Source organism: Choloepus didactylus, chromosome 20 (assembly GCF_015220235.1).
Source record: "Choloepus didactylus isolate mChoDid1 chromosome 20, mChoDid1.pri, whole genome shotgun sequence".
In the NCBI taxonomy this organism is placed as follows: Eukaryota; Metazoa; Chordata; class Mammalia; order Pilosa; family Megalonychidae; genus Choloepus; species Choloepus didactylus.
The window spans coordinates 44,046,453-44,062,904 of record NC_051326.1 but is presented as its reverse complement, the minus strand read 5'-3'; the positions used below and the strand labels follow the sequence as shown (position 1 = coordinate 44,062,904).

Below are 16,452 nucleotides of genomic sequence, written 5' to 3'. Positions count from 1 at the left end.
ATATTCATTAAAAGTATGTAGGAGAGGCTTATCACCGGCAAGATGGCAGACTGGTGAGCTGTATGTTTTAGTTACTCCTCCAGGAAAGTAGGTAGAAAGCCAGGAACTGCGTGGACTGGACACCACAGAGCAATCTGACTTTGGGCATACTTCATACAACACTCATGAAAACGTGGAACTGCTGAGATCAGCGAAATCCGTAAGTTTTTGCGGCCAGGGGACCCGCGCCCCTCCCTGCCAGGCTCAGTCCCGTGGGAGGAGGGGCTGTCAGCTCCGGGAAGGAGAAGGGAGAACTGCAGTGGCAGCCCTTATCAGAAACTCATTCTACTGATCCAAACTCCAACCATAGATAGACTGAGACCAGACACCAGAGAATCTGAGAGCAGCCAGCCCAGCAGAGAGGAGACAGGCATAGAAAAAAAACAACACGAAAAACTCCAAAATAAAAGCGGAGGATTTTTGGAGTTCTGGTGAACATAGAAAGGGGAAGGGCAGAGCCCAGGCTCGAGCTCAGGCCCTGAGGCGCATATGCAAATCCCGAAGAAAAGCTGATCTCTCTGCCCTGTGGACCTTTCCTTAATGCCCCTGGTTGCTTTGTCTCTTAGCATTTCAATAACCCATTAGATCTCTGAGGAGGGCCCCTTTTTTTTTTTTTTTTTTTTTTAATCCTTTTTTCTTTTTCTAAAACAATTACTCTAAGAAGCCCAATACAGAAAGCTTCAAAGACTTGCAATTTGGGCAGGTCAAGTCAAGAGCAGAACTAGGAGAGCTCTGAGACAAAACGCAATAATCCAGTGGCTGAGAAAATTCACTAAACACCACAACTTCCCAAGAAAAGGGGGGTGTCCGCTCACAGCCATCATCCTGGTGGACAGGAAACACTCCTGCCCATCGCCAGCCCCATAGCCCAGAACTGCCCCAGACAACCCAGTGTGACGGAAGTGCTTCAAATAACAGGCACACACCACAAAACTGGGCGTAGACATTAGCCTTCCCTGCAACCTCAGCTGATTGTCCCAGAGTTGGGAAGGTAGAGCAGTATGAATTAACAAAGCCCCATTCAGCCATCATTTCAGCAGACTGGGAGCCTCCCTACACAGCCCAGCAGCCCAGAACTGCCCTGGGAGGACGGCACTCACCTGTGACATAGCACAGTCATCCCTCAACAGAGGACCCGGGGTGCACGGCCTGGAAGAGGGGCCCACTTGCAAGTCTCAGGAGCCATACGCCAATACCAAGGACTTGTGGGTCAGTGGCAGAGACAAACTGTGGCAGGACTGAACTGAAGGATTAGACTATTGCAGCAGCTTTAAAACTCTAGGATCACCAGGGAGATTTGATTGTTAGAGCCACCCCCCCCCCCGACTGCCCAGAAACACGCCCCATATACAGGGCAGGCAACACCAACTACACACGCAAGCTTGGTACACCAATTGGACCCCACAAGACTCACTCCCCCACTCACCAAAAAGGCTAAGCAGGGGAGAACTGGCTAGTGGAGAACAGGTGGCTCGTGGACGCCACCTGCTGGTTAGTTAGAGAAAGTGTACTCCACGAAGCTGTAGATCTGATAAATTAGAGATAAGGACTTCAATTGGTCTACAAATCCTAAAAGAACCCTATCAAGTTCAGCAAATGCCACGAGGCCAAAAACAACAGAAAATTATAAAGCATATGAAAAAACCAGACGATATGGATAACCCAAGCCCAAGCACCCAAATCAAAATACCAGAAGAGACACAGCACCTAGAGCAGCTACTGAAAGAACTAAAGATGAACAATGAGACCATAGTACGGGAGACAAAGGAAATCAAGAAGACCCTAGAAGAGCATAAAGAAGACATTGCAAGACTAAATAAAAAAATGGATGATCTTATGGAAATTAAAGAAACTGTTGACCAATTTAAAAAGATTCTGGACACTCATAGTACAAGACTAGAGGAAGTTGAACAACGAATCAGTGACCTCGAAGATGACAGAATGGAAAATGAAAGCATAAAAGAAAGAATGGGGAAAAAAAATTGAAAAAATCGAAATGGACCTCAGGGATATGATAGATAATATGAAACGTCCGAATATAAGACTCATTGGTGTCCCAGAAGGGGAAGAAAAGGGTAAAGGTCTAGGAAGAGTATTCAAAGAAATTGTTGGGGAAAACTTCCCAAATCTTCTAAACAACATAAATACACAAATCATAAATGCTCAGCGAACCCCAAATAGAATAAATCCAAATAAACCCACTCCGAGACATATACTGATCACACTGTCAAACACAGAAGAGAAGGAGCAAGTTCTGAAAGCAGCAAGAGAAAAGCAATTCACCACATACAAAGGAAACAGCATAAGACTAAGTAGTGACTACTCAGCAGCCACCATGGAGGCGAGAAGGCAGTGGCACGATATATTTAAAATTCTGAGTGAGAAAAATTTCCAGCCAGGAATACTTTATCCAGCAAAGCTCTCCTTCAAATTTGAGGGAGAGCTTAAATTTTTCACAGACAAACAAATGCTGAGAGAATTTGCTAACAAGAGACCTGCCCTACTGGAGATACTAAAGGGAGCCCTACAGACAGAGAACCAAAGAAAGGACAGAGAGACTTGGAGAAAGGTTCAGTAATAAAGAGATTCGGTATGGGTACAATAAAGGATATTAATAGACAGAGGAGAAAAATATGACAAACATAAACCAAAGGATAAGATGGCTGATTCAAGAAATGCCTTCACGGTTATAACGTTGAATGTAAATGGATTAAACTCCCCAATTAAAAGATATAGATTCGCAGAATGGATCAAAAAAAATGAACCATCAATATGTTGCATACAAAAGACTCATCTTAGACACAGGGACACAAACTGAAAGTGAAAGGATGGAAAAAAATATTTCATGCAAGCTACAGCCAAAAGAAAGCAGGTGTAGCAATATTAATCTCAGATAAAATAGACTTCAAATGCAGGGATGTTTTGAGAGACAAAGAAGGCCACTAAATACTAATAAAAGGGGCAATTCAGCAAGAAGAAATAACAGTCGTAAATGTCTATGCACCCAATCAAGGTGCCACAAAATACATCAGAGAAACACTGGCAAAACTAAAGGAAGCAATTGATGTTTCCACAATAATTGTGGGAGACTTCAACACATCACTCTCTCCTATAGATAGATCAACCAGACAGAAGACCAATAAGGAAATTGAAAACCTAAACAATCTGATAAATGAATTAGATTTAACAGACATATACAGGACATTACATCCCAAATCACCAGGATACACATACTTTTCTAGTGCTCATGGAACTTTCTCCAGAATAGATCATATGCTGGGACATAAAACAAGCCTCAATAAATTTAAAAAGATTGAAATTATTCAAAGCACATTCTCTGACCACAATGGAATACAATTAGAAGTCAATAACCATCAGAGACTTAGAAAATTCACAAATACCTGGAGGTTAAACAACACACTCCTAAACAATCAGTGGGTTAAAGAAGAAATAGCAAGAGAAATTGCTAAATATATAGAGACGAATGAAAATGAGAACACAACATACCAAAACCTATGGGATGCAGCAAAAGCAGTGCTGAGGGGGAAATTTATAGCACTAAACGCATATATTAAAAAGGAAGAAAGAGCCAAAATCAAAGAACTAATGGATCAACTGAAGAAGCTAGAAAATGAACAGCAAACCAATCCTAAACCAAGTAGAAGAAAAGAAATAACAAGGATTAAAGCAGAAATAAATGACATAGAGAACAAAAAAACAATAGAAAGGATAAATATCACCAAAAGTTGGTTCTTTGAGAAGATCAACAAGATTGACAAGCCCCTAGCTAGACTGACAAAATCAAAAAGAGAGAAGACCCATATAAACAAAATAATGAATGAAAAAGGTGACATAACTGCAGATCCTGAAGAAATTAAAAGAATTATAAGAGGATACTATGAACAACTGTATGGCAACAAACTGGATAATGTAGAGGAAATGGACAATTTCCTGGAAACATATGAACAACCTAGACTGACCAGAGAAGAAATAGAAGACCTCAACCAACCCATCACAAGCAAAGAGATCCAATCAGTCATCAAAAATCTTCCCACAAATAAATGCCCAGGGCCAGATGGCTTCACAGGGGAATTCTACCAAACTTTCCAGAAAGAACTGACACCAATCTTACTCAAACTCTTTCAAAACATTGAAGAAAATGGAACACTACCTAACTCATTTTATGAAGCTAACATCAATCTAATACCAAAACCAGGCAAAGATGCTACAAAAAAGGAAAACTACCGGCCAATCTCCCTAATGAATATAGATGCAAAAATCCTCAACAAAATACTTGCAAATCTAATCCAAAGACACATGTAAAAAAATTATACACCATGACCAAGTGGGGTTTATTCCAGGCATGCAAGGATGGTTCAACATAAGAAAATCAATCAATGTATTACAACACATTAACAAGTCAAAAGGGAAAAATCAATTGATCATCTCAATAGATGCTGAAAAAGCATTTGACAAAATCCAACATCCCTTTTTGATAAAAACACTTCAAAAGGTAGGAATTGAAGGAAACTTCCTCAACATGATAAAGAGCATATATGAAAAACCCACAGCCAGCATAGTACTCAATGGTGAGAGACTGAAAGCCTTCCCCCTAAGATCAGGAACAAGACAAGGATGCCCGGTGTCACCACTGTTATTCAACATTGTGCTGGAAGTGCTAGCCAGGGCAATCCGGCAAGACAAAGAAATAAAAGGCATCCAAATTGGAAAAGAAGAAGTAAAACTGTCATTGTTTGCAGATGATATGATCTTATATCTAGAAAACCCTGAGAAATCGACGATACAGCTACTAGAGCTAATAAACAAATTTAGCAAAGTAGCGGGATACAAGGTTAATGCACATAAGTCAGTAATGTTTCTATATGCTAGAAATGAACAAACTGAGGAGAGACTCAAGAAAAAGATACCATTTTCAATAGCAACTAAAAAAATCAAGTACCTAGGAATAAACTTAACCAAAGATGTAAAAGACCTATACAAAGAAAACTACATAACTCTACTAAAAGAAATAGAAGGGGACCTTAAAAGATGGAAAAATATTCCATGTTCATGGATAGGAAGGCTAAATGTCATTAAGATGTCAATTCCACCCAAACTCATCTACAGATTCAATGCAATCCCAATCAAAATTCCAACAACCTACTTTGCAGACTTGGAAAAGCTAGTTATCAAATTTATTTGGAAAGGGAAGATGCCTCGAATTGCTAAAGACACTCTAAAAAAGAAAAACGAAGTGGGAGGACTTACAGTCCCTGACTTTGAAGCTTATTATAAAGCCACAGTTGCCAAAACAGCATGGTACTGGCACAAAGATAGACATATAGATCAATGGAATCGAATTGAGAATTCAGAGATAGACCCTCAGATCTATGGCCGACTGATCTTTGATAAGGCCCCCAAAGTCACTGAACTGAGTCATAATGGTCTTTTCAACAAATGGGGCTGGAAGAGTTGGATATCCATATCCAAAAGAATGAAAGAGGACCCCTACCTCACCCCCTACACAAAAATTAACTCAAAATGGACCAAAGATCTCAATATAAAAGAAAGTACCATAAAACTCCTAGAAGATAATGTAGGAAAACATCTTCAAGACCTTGTATTAGGCGGCCACTTCCTAGACTTTACACCCAAAGCACAAGCAACAAAAGAGAAAATAGATAAATGGGAACTCCTCAAGCTTAGAAGTTTCTGCACCTCAAAGGAATTTCTCAAAAAGGTAAAGAGGCAGCCAACTCAATGGGAAAAAATTTTTGGAAACCATGTATCTGACAAAAGACTGATATCTTGCATATACAAAGAAATCCTACAACTCAATGACAATAGTACAGTCGGCCCAATTATAAAATGGGCAAAAGATATGAAAAGACAGTTCTCTGAAGAGGAAATACAAATGACCAAGAAACACATGAAAAAATGTTCAACTTCACTAGCTATTAGAGAGATGCAAATTAAGACCACAGTGAGATACCATCTAACACCGGTTAGAATGGCTGCCATTAAACAAACAGGAAACTACAAATGCTGGAGGGGATGTGGAGAAATTGGAACTCTTATTCATTGTTGGTGGGACTGTATAATGGTTCAGCCACTCTGGAAGTCAGTCTGGCAGTTCCTTAGAAAACTAGATATAGAGTTACCATTCGATCCAGCGATTGCACTTCTCGGTATATACCCGGAAGATCGGAAAGCAGTGACACGAACAGATATCTGCACGCCAATGTTCATAGCAGCATTATTCACAATTGCCAGGAGATGGAAACAACCCAAATGTCCTTCAACAGATGAGTGGATAAATAAAATGTGGTATATACACACGATGGAATACTACGCGGCAGTAAGAAGGAACGATCTCGTGAAACATATGACAACATGGATGAACCTTGAGGACATAATGCTGAGCGAAATAAGCCAGGCACAAAAAGAGAAATATTATATGCTACCACTAATGTGAACTTTGAAAAATGTAAAACAAATGGTTTATAATGTAGAATGTAGGGGAACTAGCAATAGAGAGCAATTAAGGAAGGGGGAACAATAATCCAAGAAGAACAGATAAGCTATTTAACGTTCTGGGGATGCCCAGGAATGACTATGGTCTGTTAATTTCTGATGGATATAGTAGGAACAAGTTCACAGAAATGTTGCTATATTATGTAACTTTCTTGGGGTAAAGTAGGGACATGTTGGAAGTTAAGCAGTTATCTTAGGTTAGTTGTCTTTTTCTTACTCCCTTGTTATGGTCTCTTTGAAATGTTCTTTTATTGTATGTTTGTTTTCTTTTTAACTTTTTTTTCATACGGTTGATTTAAAAAAGAAGGGAAAGTTAAAAAAAAAAAAAAAAGAAAAGAAAAACAAGGAAAAAAAAAAGATGTAGTGCCCCCTTGAGGAGCCTGTGGAGAATGTAGGGGTATTCGCCTACCCCACCTCCATGGTTGCTAACATGACCACAGACATAGGGGACTGGTGGTTTGATGGGTTGAGCCCTCTACCACAGGTTTTACCCTTGGGAAGACGGTTGCTGCAAAGGAGAGGCTAGGCCTCCCTATGGTTGTGCCTAAGAGCCTCCTCCCGAATGCCTCTTTGTTGCTCAGATGTGGCCCTGTCTCTCTAGCTAAGCCAACTTGAAAGGTGAAATCACTGCCCTCCCCTCTACGTGGGATCAGACACCCAGGGGAGTGAATCTCCCTGGCAACATGGAATATGACTCCCGGGGAGGAATGTAGACCCGGCATCGTGGGACGGAGAACATCTTCTTGACCAAAAGGGGGATGTGAAAGGAAATGAAATAAGCTTCAGTGGCAGAGAGATTCCAAAAGGAGCCGAGAGGTCACTCTGGTGGGCACTCTTATGCACACTTTAGACAACCCTTTTTAGATTCTAAAGAATTGGGGTAGCTGGTGGTGGATACCTGAAACTATCAAACTGCAACCCAGAACCCATGAATCTCGAAGACAGTTGTATAAAAATGTAGCTTATGAGGGGTGACAATGGGATTGGGAAAGCCATAAGGACCACACTCCACTTTGTCTAGTTTATGGATGGATGAGTAGAAAAATAGGGGAAGGAAACAAACAGACAAAGGTACCCAGTGTTCTTTTTTACTTCAATTGCTCTTTTTCACTCTATTTATTATTCTTGTTATTTTTGTGTGTGTGCTAATGAAGGTGTCAGGGATTGATTTGGGTGATTCATGTACCACTATGTAATGGTACTGTAAACAATCGAAAGTACAGTTTGTTTTGTATGACTGCATGGTATGTGAATATATCTCAATAAAATGAAGATTAAAAAAAAAAAAAAAAAAAAAAAGCTTATCACCTCATAAGAAAGTTATGATATATATCTTTCTTATATATCTGAAATTCACATATATATTTTATATATCGATTATATACCTGAAATCCATAAAAGCAGAGATATTGTATGATACCACTAACATGAACTTTGTAAAAAATGTAAACCAAGTATCTTATATAGTAGAATATAGAGGACCTAGAGATAGACAGCAAATTGTGAAGTGGGAATGATAATCTAATAAGAACAGATAAGATATTGAGGATAATCTTAATGATATGGGAATGCTCAGGAATGACTATGGTTTTTGAACTTTCTTGGGGTATGGTAGGAGCATATTGGAAGCAATGCAGTTTTTTTAGGATATTTGTTTTCCGTATTTGTTTTGTTTGAAATGTTCAATTTTTAATTTTTTGATAAAGTTTTTAATAAAAAAGAAAGATGTGTAAAAAAAAAAGTATGTAGGGGAGAACTTTAGGGGAAAAAGTCTACTCTAGCTTAAGCAAGTTGACATTTTGTAAGTGAAAATGTATAACTGAAGCTGAATATTAAGATACCATAATTAAAGAGTGAGTTGATCATTTTTTTCTGTAATTTCACCTCTGGTGCCATTATGGAAATTTTATGGATATCAGTGGCCACAAGGATGTCACTGCGGACTCTTCATATGGGAGTTTTGTGGGTGAATCCTCAGCTTTCACACTTCTGCTCACACACAGGCAGTGACCACTCCAGGCATATCTCAGTGGGAGGGAGGCTGAAATAAACATCTGACCTGGAGCCCAGGAAAGCTCTGCATCTATTCAAGAAGGCTTCTAGACTGGCAAAGTGACTCTGAAACTACTTTAAGTATTTTTGTTATAGCAGCATCTGGATTGAATTATTTAATGTAGTGCTTTTTAAATAACAGAATTAATTATGAAGGATCAGAACAATCTTTGTGCATCCATTTACCAATTTCTCAATCATGGATAGGATTCTGCATTGTCACCGACCGCCTCTCCTTGATGGGTTGATAAACACTGATTACAGAGGCCATTTGTCATCTTCTGTATTTGCTAGTGGCTTTCTAAAGGCCTGTCCAAAATTGGAATTCACCGGAACATAAGTCCACATGGCCCCAATCCCTTCCATGGCCAGGAGCTGAGGGGCCAGTGACCAAGTCAGCCCGAGACCTCGCTCTAATCGGCTACAGCATTGAAAGCCACTGGGAGCCACCGGAAGCAGCTTGGCCTGCTTGTCTTCCGTCCCACTTTTGTTCTTCCAGACCTTGGAAACCAATATATCGTTGGGTTTTTGCTTTTCACAGAATAGCTCCTCTATTTTAAGTAAGGAACTGCTTCCGAACTGTTTACTTTCAGGAAGATTAGCCATAAGAAAACAAGATGCTTCTTTTAGTGAGAGTCCCGTTGTTTTGTTTTTTAAAACTCTCATGCTCCAGTAGCAGATGAAGAGAAGAAAACAACTGCCTTTGTTTTGTAAAAGCTAAACAACTTCAGTTCAAGCTGCCTCTATCCCTTATGGACAGTCCTTTAAAGCACTTCAAATCTTCTCTTCTCTTTAGCACTTTTATTCTGGTTCGCACTTTCTCTCTTTGTTTCAGCAATGTTGCGCACTAATATTTTGTAGACATCATAAATTCAAATTTTATTCCCAGCTGCACGGAAATGCAACTTTTGGTCAACTACATTCTAAAAGGAAAAGAATAGGTATTTGTTAAATTGGTTTATTTTGTGAACACCAGCATTGTCATTTTGAGAAAGCAAACAAACAAACAAAAAAAAACACGTATCTTTCAATTTGAAAGTCATCCATTGGAGATGGAAGAGGTATGATGTAGTAATTCCTGTGAAATAAATAGCTTTTGCATGAGTTCAGGGTACAAGATGAAGGCAGTTAGACAAGGTGACCTCATAATACTGTGTTTGGATAAGAAATGTTAGATGAAACTACTGTATGGTTCTAAGAAGAATGAAGTAGATTGGAGGAGAAAAAGGCTAGAACAAAACTAACACAAATTCTGGAAAGGAATGCTTATACCATGGAATGAAGATTGATGGAAAGATCGGAAAACCATTACATGGGAGCCTATTGTTATTCATAATTAGATTGCTTTGCATTCACAACTTCAGCCCTAGATCACCCCTCCACTCCTCCACCCCCAAAATGCTAACTGCTCCTTAATTCTTTCTACAGCCTGTTCCCTTTAATTCTTCATTAATTCCTCCTTGTTCTCACCCTCCTCCCTTATGCTTGGAGACATCTTCTGGCTCTGAAATCTCTTACAAAAACCAGAGACACTTTAAAAACTTTTTACACACCCATTGTTCTGTGTAAGAAAAGAGAAAGCTGCCTATGTGTGATAATTAACCAGGCACATTGACACTTTGAGGAATAAAAAATACACCATTGGGATGTTTTATAGGTATAGTTGCCCTTTATTTGGTTACAAAGTTCCTTTCTTGTTTGCTACACAAGATTCCATTTAGCTTACAAAACACTGAATTTTCGAACAAATTGCAGGGATATCCATGGAAACAGTAGCAGTATGTGTGAGAAAGAATTGGGAGGCCCTTTTGCATAAATGAAGCAATTGTGTGTCACTACAGCAATGAAGAACTTCACTCACATAATTTAAAATGCTAGAAATACATAACTTGATGGCTAGAAATCAGCTGTAGCAAAAAATTTGATTTGCAGATCTTTTGTTGTAAAAAACATAAATATGTATTTTAAATTTTGAGTGGAAAAATTCTTTCCTTAAACTCAAAGTAATGTTTGAAAAACACTGCTCTGTTTTTGTTATTTTTTTAAGAGTAGATAACGTAACTTTAATAATGTATTGAATAAGAATGAACATATCTTCAAGATAGTACGAATGTGTTAAAACAAATAATAAATTGAATTAATATACTGCCAAATTGTTTAATGTCCTGGAGAAACAAATATAGACACTCTAGATAATCTGTATGTCTTACTGATTTATTGAACCCCCCAAGGGTACTTTTAAGGATAGCAGGGAAATCACAGCAGGAAAATTTCAAATTATTTTAACATTGTAATCACAGAATTGTTGTCGATGGATGTTTCTCAGAATGAATGAACTTTGGTCAACAAGGGTGCCAGGAGATCCTACTGTTTTTATGTTGCCTTTTTCTTAGTTCGGCGCTCACCCTGTTAGGCAATCCTTTAACTGTTTGCTGGAGCTTTGAGAAAGAAGTTTTTGCTGGTTGTTCAAAGCTGCTGTCAGGGTACAGAACTCTGGAGCACCTCCACCATCTTGATCTGATTGGGGTCTGTTATTATTTTATAAAATTTGAGTTGAGATACTCTTTTTTTTAGTATGTATTGTCTTTGTTCATTAGGAATATCATATGTTGCTATGCTGGTTAGTCTGTGTCCCACATATGCTCCTTATAAACCATATCTGATGCTCAAGCACAAATATAAAACTTTGGCATAGTTTCATATGTTAGATAAAAGCCCTTTTAGTGTCAATTTAGACAATTCTCTAACTCACTGGGTGTGCCGGTTTGAATGTATTATGTCCCCCAGAAAAAGCCATATTCTTTGATGCAATCTTGTGGGGCAGACAGAATAGTGGGGATTAAGTTGGAATGTTTGAATTAGGTTGTTTGCATGGAGATGTGCCCCACCCAGCTGTGGGTGGTGGCTCTGGTGGGATACTCCCATGGAGGTGTGGCCCCACCCATTCAGGGTGGGCCTTGATCAGTGGAGCCATATGAACGTGCTGACTCAAAGAGACTGAACGGAGTGCAGCTATGAGTGACGTTTTTAAGAGGAGCAAGCTTGCTAGAGAGGAACATCCCGGGAGAAAGCCATTTTGAAACCAGAACTTTGGAGCAGACGCCAGCCATGTGCCTTCCCAGCTAAGAGAGGTTTTCCAGACGCCATTGGCCATCTCCAGTGAAGGTACCCGATTACTGATGTGTTACCTTGGACGTTTTGTGGCCTTAAGACTGTAACTGTGTAGTGAAATAAACCCCCATTTTATAAAAGCCTATCCATCTCTGGTGTTTTGCATACCGCAGCATTAGCAAACTAGAACACTGGGAAAAAAGTATTCTTCATCCTTCCCATAATAGTTTGATATCATTGATAGCATTTTTTTTTTTTAATCCCAGATGAGATATAAGAGAGGACTGATTGGCGGTGGGGGTGGGGAAAATGCACTTCAGGGTAAAAGCACAGCTATTGCTCTTCGCTCCTTCCTTTCTTCTAAAGCAGCAACAGCAGGAGATGATAGAACTAGGGGGCAAGTAAGAAAGGCTGTCTGTTTCTTCATTTCACATAGCTTCCTGAGAAAATTACTCTAAACTTCTATGAAAAGTGCCCTTAGTCTTAATTCCTCCAATTTCTTGTCATTCACACCAGTTCATCGTTCTCACACCATCTCCTAAAGGTCTACCTGTTGAAGAACCTCTTCTATCCATTACCATTGCTAAGCTGACTCATTCATTATCTGACAGTAGTTTCTACTCTGACCTGTTATATATTTCCTCTTCCACTGCCTGTCCTTGAGGACTTGGGGCCCCTCAGGCTAATTCTCAGCTTTGTTCCCTTTTCCTATTCCTAGCTATAGCATACAGTTATTTTCCTTAGCTGTGGAAACCTTATCTACCACCTTACTCTCCCTCTAGTTAGAAAATTCTGCCTGGCACATACTCAAAACAGTGGCTACAAGGCCATTCAACCTTAAATTGCAAAAGGCAATTGGCTTCATCTTTTTAGTAGACTTTTGGGAATAAGGTTCCTGAAGATTTTAAGAATCTTCTCCTAGAATATGGTAGAGGGGAGTGGGACTCTGAAAGCAGAGTTAGGGTTGAGGTGTCTGAGCCATTCTCCTTTTTATGCCATGGGACCATCTGCCCCACCTCCACGGCTCATCCTTGGAGATTCAGAAGGATTGTAAAATGAGATGAGTCTTTTTTTTTTTCCTTGCTCTCCAATTCTGCTTTTGGCTTTTACAATATCAGGCATATTACTTCCACTGGCTTTTTCTGAACTTTCCTTTTTATTTCTTGCCAGAAATAAATAAAATGCCACTATAGGAGACATTAAAAATACTTGTTCATTAAAAAGTTGTTTAATTATAGAAATATAAGTCCAATAGGAAATACTGGAAGGAATGAAGTTATTTCAGGATATTTGTTTTTCCTCTTGCTTTGCTTTGTTTTGTTTAGAAATGCTTTTTTATTTGATAAATAAAGTTAATTTAAAAAGAAATATGTCAGTATTCTGTATCAGATATGCCAGGAAATATTGCCATGACTTTAAATCATTCCTCCTTATTGGCAAAAGGGAACTTCCTAATTATTCCACTGTTCATCCCAAGTGTTATTGCTGAAGTGTTTTTGAATTCACCGTTTATTCAGTTAGCCATTGGGAATAATCAGATATCTTTCAATTTTTTTTATATGCTAACCATTTGCCTAATTTCTCCCCCAAACTTAGATCATTTGGATAAGACTAAAAACTGATAAATTTCATGGGTAAAAACTAGCTTAATTATCATGGCCCAACTGATTATTTCATGAAGGGCTTCTAACTTGATCAGAAGCAGCAGCCATCTGAAATTTTGCAATCACTTCTATTTGAAGATCTAGGAAACTCCAAGTTTCCCTTATTTAAAACATCACCCAACTCATCCTTTCTGGTTAGGCAAATGGGAAGCTATTCATTTCTTACCTGACAAGGAAAAATAAGAAGATTCCTTAGAAACATGGCAGGATAAGTTTCAGGGGAAAAGAGGGGATTAAAGTATGAAGTACAGGCCAGACCAGTAGTGGGCTAAGTATAGGAAAAACCTAAAAGAGGATAGTAGGGCTCTGGAAGGACAATGGATGATGTAATTAATAGTCCCTTGCATTTATAGTGTATATCATCTGTTACATAATGGTGAAATTTCCTGATTTAGTAAAGTACGACATCACCACTGAATAAGTTTCTAACTTAACTTTCCAGTGAAGGGTCTGTATCGCCTTAGAAACTTGTTTAATGTAGAAGTGTTCTCTATTATAACATGTGGCTTACTCACAGAGAAGTTTAGTAGGAGGAAGAAATAGTTGCTTTCCAAATTCAAGGCACAAATGTCAGATTCTTGGCATACTCGATTTAGAAACAGTTGCCAAAATATTGGCATCCTCTCTGACTTGTTCACATCATATTTCAAAGATGAATCATGAAAAACTTAAGACAATGTCTTTCAACAGAGCTAGTGATGGAGTCATATTTTCCTTATGTTTATGTATAATTGTATAATGTTTTGCTTATGATGTTAATAATGGAAGGATTAAAATTTTTGTGGTCCAAGTTATGCATTTGTCCTCCAAAACTAAGGAATTTCTTCTAACAAATGTCAAATCAATTGAATGCAAATGCAAATAATAAATTTACTATTTATGTGTTAAACATAGTTGTGGAATATTGTACAATTCCATTTATACAATATTCTTGTAAAAATAAAATTTATAGTGATGGAGAACAGACAAGTGGATGCCAGGGATAGCACAAGGAAATATTTCTGGAATGATGGAACAATTCTATATGCCTATTGTGGGGGCAGTTATACAAATTTGTACAATGTGTTAAAATTCATAGTACTGTACACCAAAAATAACAGGATCAATTCTTACATGTGATCATTTTTAAAATAACATAAAAAACAGATGTAGACAAATTAATAAAATGAAGGTTAATTAATAAATGAAATTATAATTTTGTCACAAGGTTGTGTTTATTTGGTTTGTCATCAGAAGTTTATAAATGAAAAGAAATATGTATGTTAATGGTAAAAAATCTTAATTATAAACATACTGTTAAGGAAAATTAAGGTTGGTATATATAACCATTGGAATAGTTTTGCCTTTTTTTGTTGAAATGTCATGAAAATACTTGAAGTGCATTCAGTCATGGAATCTGTCTAGATAGATAATAAAAAATCAGCCCTCCCATGTGCATAAATATCCATGTAATTATGTCATTAACATAAAATGGTACTCTTTAGTTAACCGGCGAGTATTTTCAGATATATATCTGAAATACATATCTTTCTGTTTTAATATAAACATGTAATATCAGTATACCCTATATATATACACACACATACTGAAAGATGAACCCAGTGCAAAATAAAAATGCAGGGCCCCTTGTTCCAAAATTATTAACAATTTCAAGACATCGGTAATAGAGCATTCCACCAAGCGTGAGGTCTTTCTAAGCTCAAGGACCCTCGCCTGCAAAGCATGCATGCAAAGCCTACCCTGATAAACGGCAAATTTCAAGAAACTTGTTACTTTATTCACCCAAATGAATCTCCTTTTGTACCAGGGTTTGAATTCAGGCTCCTTCCCTTACTGGCTGGGTGACCTTAAGCACATTATTTATATGGAAAGTAGAAAAGAAGGCAGGATATTATTGGCATATTGGCTAAAGGCATGGGCCTTGAACTTAATTTTGAGTTCAAATCCTATTTATAAGTGTGTGACCTTAGGCAGTTTCATCATCAGTAAAATGGGGAGATAGAGAATATATCTCTCTGCTAATAATCCTGTTGTGGGGATCAAATGGGAAAATATTTGAAAATTGCCAACTGTAGCATACAGTTAACAGTCAAGAAGTGGTGGAAGCTGCTTTGTTATGTGGGCACTTAGACCTCAGGGCATACATTAATTCCCACTAAGGCAAATCATTACAGACAAACCACTTGTATTCTTTTTTTTTTTTTTTTTTCTTTTTTAAATCTCAGAGGAAGTTCACTGAGGAACTCTTTTGATGCTGAATCACCCAGTTATTAGGAATTTGGTTCTTCAGCTTAAATGTCATTTCCAGATACCCCTGCTAATAGTAATCACATCAACTATGTTTCAAAAGTTCTAAAAGGGAGAAAACATCAGTCAAATCCAAATTGTGATGCATTCTATAAAATAACTCACCAGTATTCTTCAAAAATGTCAAAGTCATGACAGCCAAAAAAAGACTGAGGAACTATCCCAGATTGGAAGAGACTTAAGTAGAGGTGACACCTAAATGCGCTGTGGGACCCTGGACCGAAAAAAAAATGGCATGAGTGGGAAAACTGGTGAAATTTGGACAAAGTGGTTAAGAGTGGGGTGGCAATATAAATTTCCTGGTGTCTATCATTATACTATGTTTTTGTAAGATTTTAACATTAGGGGAAGGTGGGTGAAGGGCATACAGGGACTCTTTGTACTATTTGTGCAACTTTTCTATGCATCTAAAATTATTTTAAAATAGAAAGTAATAAGGAAAAATACTAAATGCTTGAAAATATCCACTTTTTAGAAATTCTGAGTGCCCCTCCCCCTTTTTAATTGACAAGAGTTGCTTTTAGTGTTTCCTTCCCTTAAGTGTTGGAATGAACATGGATTTAGATTTGTACTCTTTCGGTGTGCTTATTTTGTAGACAAAGTTTACATGGGGCCAGGACAACTGTATCAAGATTTACAAAACTTGTTGTATGACTTGAATGTAATTGGTCAAATCGCTCAACTAATAGGAAACCTTAAAGGAAACTATCAGGTAACAATCAAAGCAATTTGATATAAAATTTCA

The 16,452-nt window shown here is 38.0% G+C and overlaps 1 protein-coding gene across 4 annotated transcripts in view; it reads left to right on the top strand.

The window, feature by feature from the left end:
- The window catches only part of ARHGEF10 (Rho guanine nucleotide exchange factor 10), a 187,813-nt gene that overhangs the window by 126,905 nt on the left and 44,456 nt on the right, over window positions 1-16,452 (top strand). For all 4 annotated transcript variants that reach the window (XM_037812662.1, XM_037812661.1, XM_037812660.1 and 1 more), the window contains one exon: window positions 16,304-16,419. In XM_037812662.1, coding sequence (XP_037668590.1) covers window positions 16,304-16,419 — 116 coding nt within the window. The remainder of the gene's footprint in view (window positions 1-16,303; window positions 16,420-16,452) is intronic.